General features: G+C 37.4%; 1 protein-coding gene across 5 annotated transcripts in view; it reads left to right on the top strand.

Moving 5' to 3' along the window:
* IARS1 (isoleucyl-tRNA synthetase 1) overlaps positions 1 to 12,082 on the top strand; it is a 118,895-nt gene that overhangs the window by 95,818 nt on the left and 10,995 nt on the right. For all 5 annotated transcript variants that reach the window (XM_083796504.1, XM_083796501.1, XM_083796502.1 and 2 more), the window contains 6 exons: positions 2,889 to 3,063; positions 3,836 to 3,948; positions 4,214 to 4,309; positions 6,001 to 6,177; positions 9,679 to 9,790; positions 10,220 to 10,345. In XM_083796504.1, the coding sequence (XP_083652630.1) occupies positions 2,889 to 3,063; positions 3,836 to 3,948; positions 4,214 to 4,309; positions 6,001 to 6,177; positions 9,679 to 9,790; positions 10,220 to 10,345 (799 nt within the window). The remainder of the gene's footprint in view (positions 1 to 2,888; positions 3,064 to 3,835; positions 3,949 to 4,213; positions 4,310 to 6,000; positions 6,178 to 9,678; positions 9,791 to 10,219; positions 10,346 to 12,082) is intronic.

The following is a 12,082-nucleotide window of genomic DNA, read 5'->3' as shown; positions in this document are numbered from 1 at the left end:
TCACTTCTACATATGGCTATAATAACGTCGAGATAATTTGCTCCCCCTTCATCAAATTCAAGGTCTACCAGTGCTTCATAATGTTAATAGTGTCACAGCAATACAGTAGATTGAATCAGTGAATGGGCTGAGCTAACTGACATGTAAACTGTAACAGTGTGTGTGGTCCTTCAGTATTTGGTTTCTTACAGTGTTGCATAACTAATATTTATTTTCCATGTAAGTAAAAGGCCCAGCCCAGCCTGAAGCACAGCACTGGCATTTCTTCTCTGTTCTGAGAATTGGATGCAGTTGGTAGGTGGATTGCAGGTCAGTCTGATCATGTCTGGCACGTGAAATATTGGCACAAACTGAAGGCCCTTGTACAGCACTGAGAACGTGTGAATATGCAGCTCTTCCAACTGGGAGGAGGAAGAATCAGTTGCTTCAGTTTGTGTATATGAGTGTTAGCAGGTATAGATGATTTTGATTTATTGAGAAGGTAATAATAAGCACTATTTTAAATCAAAGCACTACAATGAGACAATTATAAAGAAATCCAAGATACAGATTTGCTTTTTTTTTTTTTAAGAACTGTTTTAGTTTTGTAACAAATAATGTATACAGAAGAATGGTTTCCTAATCAAATTAGCATAGGATATTTGTCTTGATGGAGATGGCTTATGTGTAATTTATCTAATGAGGCCCAAAATCATATTTAAACTTGTGCAATTTTTTAGATTGCTACTCCCCGCCCCCCCAGTTGTCATTTACCAATTGTGGGCTCATTTCGATTAAAACTGAATTTCTGAAATACATAATTTTCATTAGATTTCCTAAAAGATGTATTAAATAAAATTAGATTCAGTTGTATTTGTGGCTCCTCATGCCAGTAGAACTTCCTGGGGAATTAGACTTCAAGCTCAGAGGTTGTATTTAAGAGTTACTTCTCAGTCTAAATGTCTGGCTATTTGCTAGTCCTTTCTGCTACTGTTTACTTCTGCTTCCTGCAAGACTTGGAGTAGCTTGCTTGCCAAATGCACTTGCTGATTCTGTGTCATGTCAATGTGAACTCTAACAACCTTCTGGTGGAGATTTAAACACAACTCCAAGTATTCAATGCTTCAAGTATTGGGCAATCTGACAAGCAAACTCTACAGAATTACAGTGTAATGTGCTTCAGATATGCACAGTTTTGTACCTGTAGAAGAGCTGCATGTTGGCAATTCAGACTTTCCAAGTTCTGTCCCTGGTATTTTACAGCAAGGATAGAGCGAGACCATGTGAAACAGGGAATTTTGTTGTCAAGTTCTGCCTTTGTTTGTTTCATTCTTAGCCTGTTTTTTTCCCTGCCTTGTAAAGCTATCTTGAAGATCCAAAATAACATTGGGATACAGGGTTCTTTCATTTATAGGAGGTATACCAAGGCATTAGTTCATGGTGTAATTAGTTATGTGTGTGAAGCATTTGTTTCTTGGATAGAATGAAGTGTAGAGTTCACTGTGTGTTTTTGAATTTGACATTGTATGATGATCTGGGTGTGCAATTATGTTTTTAATGGTGATTTTAATATGTTTATATGATGAGGAAAATATTTTTAATTAAGAACATAAGAAGTGACTTAGTGGCTTAGAATAACAGCTCCTCTAGCAGTGTACGGTGTGTCCTGCAATAGCAAGGGCTGTTTACAGAGCACAAGTGTCTGGTTACTTCTTTCAGTAGACTCATTCCAGAGTCGGCCATTTGCAGTTGTTGTATTAAAGATGTTTAAGGATAGATCTCTGCCTATTCCTTTTAATATCTTCTTGCCTGCCTGTTGTCGTGAGTGTAATTCCTTGTTGAATTTGCTGGTACACTCCTGATTTCCTCCTCCCATGGCATTAGGTTCCAAGGTTTAACTCCTTGCCATTGATGTGTTTTACACCCATCTGCAACTGTTTTCACTGCATGCTCCGTAACTCGAGGGATCAGTTGGAGGTTTGGTATATCATTTTTACATTCCTTCTCTACCTCCTTCGTAACTTTCTAAACCTCAGTCTTATTCCCCTTGAACATCCTTCTCTCCAAAGAGCTCCAGACATTTTGGTCTCTCCTCATATAGAAGCAACGCTGTCCTCTTAATCAGTTTTTATTCCATAAAACTCTCTCTGTAGCACCACCATGTCACCATTCAAACATGGGGACAAAAACTGCACGTTACTCAAAATATGGGCCCACCCATGGTTCTTTGTAGTGGCAAAATGACGTCCTTGGATTCCTTCTGAAGATGACAGATGCTTATAAGCTTTTGTGGCTGCCCCTGCACACTGATCTTTGGTAGTCTTGTGCTGCAAAGCTTTGACTGTGGTTTGTCTGAGCAAGGTGTTTTTCTGTACAATAAGGACCTAGAATAAACAAAAGGAAAGAGACAAGATGGAGCAGTAACAGTTGTATGACTTAAAGCAAAGATTTTCATTATAGTTCTCTGGCTAACCGCATTTGAAAGGCGTATTTTAGTAAAATCTTTCTTGCTGAATTTTGCCAGACCGTTTTCTAGTGCCACTGCACACAGAAGTAATAGTTTTAACTTTCCAGGCAGTTGTAACAGTAAAATAAAAAAGCTTGTTGAAAATGGATCTGATTTGAGTTGAGAGCTGACTGGTGTCTGTTGGTATTGGTGAAATGTCTTCCTAAAGGCTGAAGATGAGAATAGGATATTCTGTTGAAGAACAGTTTCAGCATTGGTTGTGTTTATTTGCTGTTGCTGTGTTGGCAAATTACTTGGTTCACAGAAGCAACCATTCATAAAATTTGCAGCTTGGGACTTACCACTTTCCTAGTTCTGTGGCCCTTGCTTTTCTAGACTTTCGAAGAGTTGTCAGAGATGGCTGTTCTTTAGCTTCCTTTTTCCTCTTGGTGTATTTATGCAGGAGCTTAACGTACGTCAAGTGACATTATCTACTAACAAAGATAAATACGGAGTCCGGCTGAGAGCGGAACCAGATCACATGGTGCTTGGGAAGCGCCTGAAAGGTGCATTTAAACTTGTCATGGCTGCAATCAAAGAGCTGAAGAGTGAGCAGCTGGAGGAATTCCAGGAGACAGGTATATGGTGGTACAAACTGCTAAGCCATGACAAAATTGTCCAAAAAAAAAAGAGATTTGGGATTTATCAGAAAAATCCAAGTAATTGCACTTGATTTATATATATTAATCAAACAGATGCAAAAGTATCCTTTTCTAGACTTATGGAAACTTAAAGCTCACCTCCCAGCTATCATCTGTATTACAGTTCATGTTAATGAGAAGAGGGTGTATGAGTTTTTTTATTTGTTTTTTAATCTATTTTTGTGACTGTAGAATTGAAGTGGTTGTGTATACTAATCTTACACTGTTCACTTGTTTAAGTTCTACTGTATGTCCAAAATGGAGTAAGGAATGAGTTTTTCTGTAAGACTGAGTCAAATTTGAACTGAGTATTTGTGTGACAGCTTTTATTCTGGAAGCATGGCTTCAATTGCAGATTTACAAGCGGGTGTGAATTTTCCAGCTATATCTGTTCAGTTAACTGCTTGAATGTGAATTTTTCGTTTAGTTGAATATGCAGGTTATTTTTAAGTTCTGTTCTGTTTCATTCAAAGGGTATACAGAAAGTCTGCGTGTGAGCTGAGTTCTGCCTGCAGAAGTGTTAGTATGAAAAATCTGAATGAGAATCTGAATGTTCAGTGTGTTCTACTAGCATTTAATTGTGGTTTAACTGTACGACAGTTGCAATAAATTTCATTTATTTTAAGTCTGGAATTTGCTTTCAGCTTTTTATTTATTTATTTATTTTATTCTAATTGTAAGAGACACTCTTCATCTGCCTATTCTGCAGGCACCATTGTTGTAGAAGGACATGAACTTCATGAGGAAGATCTTCGTCTCATGTATACCTTTGATCAGGCTGCGGGAGGATCTGCCCAGTTTGAGGCACATTCTGATGCTCAGGTATTTTATTGTTTTTTTTCTTATTCTTTGCTTTAAGGGAAGCATTCCTCTAAAATTGAAACAGAATTGGTGAGGTGAGAAGCTGGGGTGTTTTTTTTATCAGTTAGGCTCCTGGTATGTGGTAGGTTATCTTCTCAGTTTTGGAGATGTTAAAGTACTCTCTTCAACCAGGTATTTTGTGAGGAGCACAGGAAGAATGTAACTGTGAGTTAATACTAGCTTGTTTCAAGTTTGTCACCTGTTCAACTCTTCTATGAATCCTTAGGTTTTAGTTCTGCTAGATGTTACCCCAGACCAGTCCATGGTGGATGAAGGAGTTGCCCGGGAAGTGATTAACCGCATTCAGAAGCTTCGCAAAAAGGTTAGGAAGCAATGGAATAAGACGATTTACTTTTAAGCTCTTCTTGGGCAATACGTAGCAGAAACCGAGGTCGTTAATTAAAATGTGAAGACCTGTATCATTTACCCCTGATCTCTTAACTTTGATCTGACATAAATGGCTTGAAATCATTTTTTTGATTTGAATTTCCATATTTTAAGTAACTAGAGTTGAATCTTGAGCTTACTATAGAATCACAGAACCATTAAGGTTGGAAAAGACCTCCAAGATCATCTGGTCCAACCATCCCCCTACCACCACTATCACCCACTAAACCATGTCCCTAAGCACCAGGTCCATCCTTTTCCTTAAACACCCCCAGGGATGGTGACTCCACCACGTCCCTGGGCAACCCGTACCAATGCCTAAGGTTACTATATGTCATCAGTAGTGGATACACTTTTTTTTTTAGAGTCCCTGTAGTTTTTCTCCCTTCAGCCACGTAGCAGTGGTTCATTCCCAGTTAACCAGCTCTTGGGCCTGCCTTCCTCCTGCCAAGTGCTGTGATCTGTTCTGTCTCAGTCCTGGTGCGTTACATCCGCTGGACTGATGAGAGCCAAGACTTCTGAGCTTAGGACTGCTAAAAGAAACAGACTCGCCTCTTAGCAAATTGCAGGAGGCATTTCTGGCACCAATTGGCATAAATGATTCCACTCTTAATTGTTCTCATCATACGTATAAGTGATGCTGTCTGACCTTTATGTTAAAGCACTTTGAACCAATGTAACTTCTCTCTACGATAATAATCCAAAAAGAGGTGTGCTCAGTGCCTCCATTTTGTGCTCAGAAAGCTGGATCACCAGGGAGATGATTACAGGTCTAAAAAGTCTTTATGTGGAGAGGACATTAATATGTAACTCTTGACAAACCATTTTAAAAGTTTCTGAACTTGCAAGTTTTTTAAAATAAACCCTCATATTTGGAGTTTTCCTAATTAGCAAACTTGGTGGCAATGGGCTAGAGACTGTATTAATCTTCATTAAGAGCATGCATGAAAAATGACAAACGTATACTAAAATAGTCACCTTCCCCTTTCACGTTTCGTTGTGTGTGTATGTATATATATATATATGTATCTTTGTAAAATTACGAAGAAATGTGGCCATGAAAAGTCTTAAGTTACTGGATGATTCATATTTATTTCTGTAATGACTTAAGTTTGTAACTTGTTTAAATGAATATCAAAATCCTTAGTCTCGCTTATTACTTAACGTGATGCTAATATGCATTTACTCTGTCATTCTTTGATTCCCACTCCTGTTATCAAAGTAAATGACTAATAAAATTCTAGATATACAATAATTATTGTTGGGATGGCATTAGGGTACAAGTTTTTTTTTTTCTTCCTTGAAACCATTTTCTTACTGAAACAGAATTTTGTTAGAATTCAGTATCAGTTTTCATTTCATTAAGGGGGAGAGTTAGTAAATGAATTTGTAAATGAGGTATTTTGAGGAAAGTGTGCTTTTTAGTCGGTCATTATCTTTAGAAGATAGTGCCACCATGTTTCAAGCCTCTTCCTTCCCCTTCTGACAAAATAGTTGCTTTATTCTAGTATTTTTGGGGAAACTTCAAACGAATGTCTGGTAAATACCTAATACGTTTTTTTCTTCAACAAGTATCCTTCTTTTAGGCTTGCGGTCAATTAACAGAGTATTTGGTGTGTCCTACAGCGAAATCTGGTTCCTACAGATGAGATTACAGTGTACTACAGATCATATCCAGAAGGTGACTACTTGGATACTGTTATTAAGGAACATACAGATTTCATTCTTGCAACAATAAAGGCTGCCCTAAAACCTTACCCGGTGCCTACCTCAAAAGAAGTTCTCATCCAGGAGACCACTCAAGTAAGGAGGAAAAAGCATTGACTGCATAGTTCATTTTCCTATAAGCTTTTAACCGAAACAATTGTTTTGATTGCAGATAATTTGTATGTCAGTATTTGTGGGATAAAGGGGATATTATTTCATGTTTATGAATTTCCATGTTTTTCTTTTTGGTTTAAAAAAGAAAATAGGTGGGCTCTGTTGCTTGTCTATTATGTTTGGAAACGAAGCCACTTGGGTACTGAAGTAAATATGTTAATTGCAATTTGTGTAAGCTTAAAGTACTTTAGATAGTTATTTGTATTTGGATTAGTGCATTGTTTAGAAAGCAAAAATATTGTTGTTCTGATTTCTTTAAGTTAATACGCTTTTGTATTTAGAAATTTTCTCCTTCGAAGCTAAATTTTGCATCTTGACTTAAGGCCAGCTTCAGTTATTAATGTTTGAGGATGCTTTGTTTTTTTGTCTTCCTGAAGTTCAAACTTTTGTAACAATGCAGTTTTGCAGATTGGCTTATTCGTTCATCACCAGATTTGAACTTTACTTTGTTTTCTTTGACTGTTTCTTCTGACATGTTTTAAGAATACTCTTCGGTTTTATGCAAACTCACTGTGTTCGTTCATGCCTATCAGAATTATGGGTGAAACAGGTTCTTTAATCTAAATGTCATGCTAACCCAGGAAGACAAGAACTTATGATATATTAGTTCTTGCAATGTGGTTTACAAAATGGGTAGGGCTATGAGAATAGCTGAAAAGAAGGCATGTTTTGTCTGTCCTACTGGCAGCATGTGTAAGGGAAACATTTTATATTAATTAAATTTTTGAAATTTTGAAGTTGGATTTGAAACAAAGGCGTGTTTGGCCTTTTTCAAAATCAGTAGTTTCATCTAGAGACAAACACAGAGGAAGAAAAACATTGTAAAAGTAGAGAATATGGTGTCTGGAAAATTTTGCTATTTCTTCTAGGTACTTACCTGGTTGTGATGCTGTTGATGGACAGCTTAAATCAACACCAAATATAATTCAGAATGTAAAAGTAGCTGCAGAAATGCGTAGTGCTGGGAAACACTTGCCTGGTAGCCTACATCTGAAATTGTGTGGTTTGTTCGCTTTGTTGTTGGTCACTACATCTTTCTGTGAAGGCTTCCATGCCTGTGCAAGTATGTCCTCTCCACCCATCTCCCAATTATTTGTCTGCTTTTTAAAGCTTAATTTAACAGATTCTAGTGCAGAAGAACATTGTGGGTAGCCAAACAAGGAGTCTGTTAGTTTTAAATAATGCTCTTTATGTAACGATGAAATCTTGCCCTGACAGAAGGTGCTGGTTATTAGGGTTATAATTGATAGCTGTTGTCTGGATACCAGCAAAAACAGACATCCGTTTGGATTTTGGAATGATGAGCAGTATGTAAACCAGAGAGGTCTGTGGATCAGAATACACATTTGCACAAATACTGGATTGCTGACTGGGGAAAACCCACAGAATTTTACCTGAAGTAACACACTTCTGTGTGGCTGTTGCAATTGGTGAGTAGGTTTATGGACAGGTGACGGTCATCTTGCGATGGCCATAGAGCTGAGAGTTCCTGCCTGCTAGCTTAAAGTCTTGGGCTTGTTTTTTTGTTTTCTTGCTTTTCCCCCAAACAAGAACATGAGCTGTGACTCACTGCCAGTTCTGCATACCAAAGTTAAGCACTATATCTGAAGTAAAGACGAACTTCGCAAGTAAATTCCCATTTGTTTTTAGTATAGGTTAAGGAGTCTCAATCACCACAACGTACCTCCCTGCAGAGTTCAGCTGTGGTCTTTGCCAGGTGGGGAGCTTTCTGCACCTTTAAATGGCTGTGTTTACAGACTTGATGGGCTTCTGACTTATTAGTCAGATTTTAGTATTTAAAAGAGTGGTTACAGACAGAAACAGATGACTGGGGTTTTAGTGCAGCTGTGAATTCTTCCTCGGAAGTCTCGCTTTCCGGGACTGTAGAGATTGATTGCTCAGGGCAGATGTTTCATGCTCTGTTCTGTGTTCTGCTGCGACTAGCTTGTCACAGCAACAGCAGTGAATAAAAATACCTGAAATGAAAAAGCTTTTTCTAAAGAAGTTCTTTCAGGGTAGAAGTTTGGCCCTTTGTGGAGAGTTAAAATAGCTGCAGCGATGTGCAGTGGATTTGCAGGTCAGTGCATCAGACCCGACCATGCTTGGTGGGTTTTCTTGGTCATACCTGCGCACGCGTTTTGTACTACCACTTCGAGGCATAAAGGCTTTGCATTGAAACTGAATTATGCGTTGACTGTCTTCTGTTGATGGGGGTGGATAAGCAGCACTGAAGTGGAAAATGTTTTACAAGGACCATTGTGGGCTTTCAGGTACAAAAGCAGGTGCAAGGTGAAAGACCCAAGTGTGTAATGCTGCAAGTGAGCTCCTAAGTTAGAGCAGTTCTGGCAGGGCCACTGCAGTAAACCTCTAGAAGTTATTAAAAAGACTAATGGAAATCCGTGTGATGCTGAATACGTATGAAGACTAGGACAAAAATGAAAAGCAGTCTATTTATTCTGGAAGCATTTTGGTTACATTAAAGGGTTAGTGTTTCTGTGAAAGTATCCTGGATCAATTTTATATAAAGACCATTAATTATGAATTCCTGTCCCATAGGCTTGCTCTGAGAGACAGCTAGAAACTTTAGCTGTTTTTTCAGAAAATATTGGGAGGGAAAAGCAGCTTCTTGTAAAATGATTTTTTAGTTGCTGGTAAAAGTAGGTAAGCACAAAACAAGATGTGCTGCTCCATCAGTCTTTCTCTAGGTTGCAGTAGGAGCTCAGCGCTGAGTGGCATTTCTATGTTTGCACTATATTTAAGAAAAAGGTTTTAGATAGCAACATACTACCAGTTGTTTATCTAAGTGATTTCTGAATGACACCTGTTTCATTATGTATTTAGACTTAGGCGATCACTTAGAGTGCTGTTCTCATGAAAATTGGGATAAGTTCAGGAGGAATATCAACCTGTACTTAGTTCAGGAAGAGAACTGGGCTTGAGAAAACATGGTCTTAACAAAGCTATGGTTTAAGGCCTGTAAAAAATACATTTGTTTCTGCAGTAGACTTAATATCGGGACAACTTGTAGCCCTGGCTGTTGTCTGTAGCCAGTGCAGGCAGATGAAGGTTTCAGCAGACAACCTGAGAGCAGCATCCTGTGTTCAGATACTCTGAATTACCTCTGGAAGAGCCTTCATCATTTAAATATATTCATTTTGGGGTTAGATTTTGAGAGACTACAGTCGCACTGAGGCAGTTTATTCTACGCTTTTTTTCACGCGTTAAATGCTGATTCATCTTTAATTTAAATTAAAGATAAATTCATATTTGGAGCACTGTTTCTGAAGGAAGAAGTGGCAAAATCTCCTGTTTTATTAAAATATGAGTGATTTTTAGTATAAAAAAGACAAAAATATTAATGAAGTTTGAAGAAAAAAATCAGTAAAACAATATGTAAGCAATATATGTATCTTTTTTTTTTAGCTGAAGGGATCAGAGCTACAACTTACACTTGTCAGAGGTGGTGTGTGCCAGTGTGTTGGTCCAGCCTGTGCCTACGTCAACCTCAAAGTTTGTGCTAATGGGACCGAGCAAGGTAGGAATGTTATATATTAAAATGAGAACAAACTAAATGTACTCTGGAATTTTTTTCTTAAATTTGTTTACAATTTTTTGTCAGTGCAATTATGCTTTGTAACATGTTTGTATTAATGAAGATAACTAACCTGGTGAACATCTTGGCGTACAGTCTGCCACTTTTTAATCAATGTAATACTGGATTATAATTCAGCAACACTAACTTTGTTAATAAAAACAAATATAACTAAATCTGCAATACATTTGAGTCAGTTTTCCTGTTTTCTTCTCTTTTCCTCTTTCTACAAAAATTTCTGGAAGTACGTAGAGTTGTCAGTTTTAAATTAGCTTAGTAATTTGCTGGAAGTCATTAGAAAAACTCATTAGAAAATCACTGAAATTCATGTTTCTTCCAAACTGTATCTTAATTTCATAATTTCTGTTTTAGATGGTGTGTTGCTGCTGGAAAATCCAAAAGGAGATAATACCTTGAACTTCACTGGACTTGTAGATGCTATCTCCTGCATTTTTGGTCTTAAAAATTCAAAACTGACAGTTTTTAATGGAAAAACAGGTAAATGGAGTATGACAAGGAAAATTGAGTCTTCCTAGCAGCAGCTAGGAGTTATTTACTGTACAATTTACACACACATATATAAATATATATACACACACAAAACTGACAGGAAAATGTTCAAGGAAATATTCTGCTTTATAATACTTAACTTATGAGACTGTGTTTGTAGTCACATTAGAATGTTTCCAAAATCTGCTGCTAAAATGATGCTCATCTCTTTTGTTAACCTATTTCTTTAGCAGCTTTCATCAGGACAAAATCTGATTTATTTCAGAAAATGTCTCTATCGGGTCCAGGCTATGCTGTATGTTGATGGCAAGCTGTCATCAGCTTTTGCATGATTTCATTTTTTTCCCAATGCCTCAGTGGGCAGGGTGAGAACTTAAACTGAATGCAAAGTGTACCTATGTATAGAGAAAAAATCGTTCTATTTTTCACCCTAGAGAAAGCTGAGGATCTCTGCATTTTTTTCTTTTTACGAAAATCTATTGAATATTTTTGCAGCTTGAACTTTACCTCTGTTAAGGCATGAGAATATAAAGCATTTTCTATGGATTATATATAGAGTTGCAGGTTATATCATAGTTCAGTTCATTACAAAGATAAAATAACTGAGACAGAGAAACATTATGAAAGATGTTGCAATTAGTGATTCTGAGATCCTACCAGCAAGCTGGCATTCTCTTCTCTGAGATGAAGATGCTGTTTTATTATTACATTATATGTAATATTCCAGTACATCAGAAAAAGTGACATCTTAAAAATCAGCACACCGAGAACAAAATAATATTAACCAAATGTTTTAGTGAATGAATGCAGAATGCAGAGTACTTGAAGTGTCTGTGCTGTGATACAACTTCAGATAGGTTTCAACAGTAGCAGTAAACCCTTTTTATGTTCTTAGGGTTATTTACAGGCACATCTTGGAGTTCAAACGTCATTTGTTTGTTTCCACACCATTAACAACATAAAGTCTCAGATGAGTGACAAAGAAATGATAAAATAACACAAAAATTGAAGTTTGATGGCTGTAGAAACCTTTGCTAGTGTTTTCATGGAAGTACTAGTGAAGCAACATGTAAGAGGAGATGTTTTAATTGGCTTTTGCAAAAGGCTGTTTTGGGTTGCACGCAGGACTGCTGTGCATCACCAGTTTGTCTGCCAGTGATACCAGTAGGGGAATAGTCTTACCTGAGTCTATAATGTTCAACATGAACAGCTCTAGTTTTGTGACTTGTAATTTCCTCAATGTATGTTGGCAAGAATGTTTCGGGCCTTTTCATATCATAACTTTCTCTGATGTAATCCACTTAGCTTAATGTGGTAAAAGCTCTTTCCAAGTTGTGCTCACTTGACCTACATGGTTTCTCATATGAAATGATCATTCTTTGCTTTCAATTATGGATGATATACAGGAAACTTTGGGTCCCTCAGAATCTTTACCAAGTTTATGTTTTAAAGGAGGAAATGGCATTCCTTTAAATCATTTTCCAAACAGCAGTGATACACTTCATAGCAGTACATGCCTACAGGGATGGATGTGTACTAGTATGGTTCATTAACCATCGTGGATATTAAGACATGACCTGCAAAGGCCAAGAAGAGTTGGGAAATTCTCACCTCATTGAGATGATAAGCTGTTTGGATCCTTATTTAGTTTACCCCTCCCTCAAATGCTTTTTTCTGCTGTAGTGGCGAAGGGTTCATTCCTTTCCCTTCCATGTTGCTTTTTCT

Source organism: Anser anser, assembly GCF_964211835.1.
Source record: "Anser anser genome assembly, chromosome: 12".
Lineage (NCBI taxonomy): Eukaryota > Metazoa > Chordata > Aves > Anseriformes > Anatidae > Anser > Anser anser.
The sequence above is the reverse complement of the archived record's forward strand: the minus strand, read 5'-3'. Positions and strand labels throughout refer to the sequence as shown.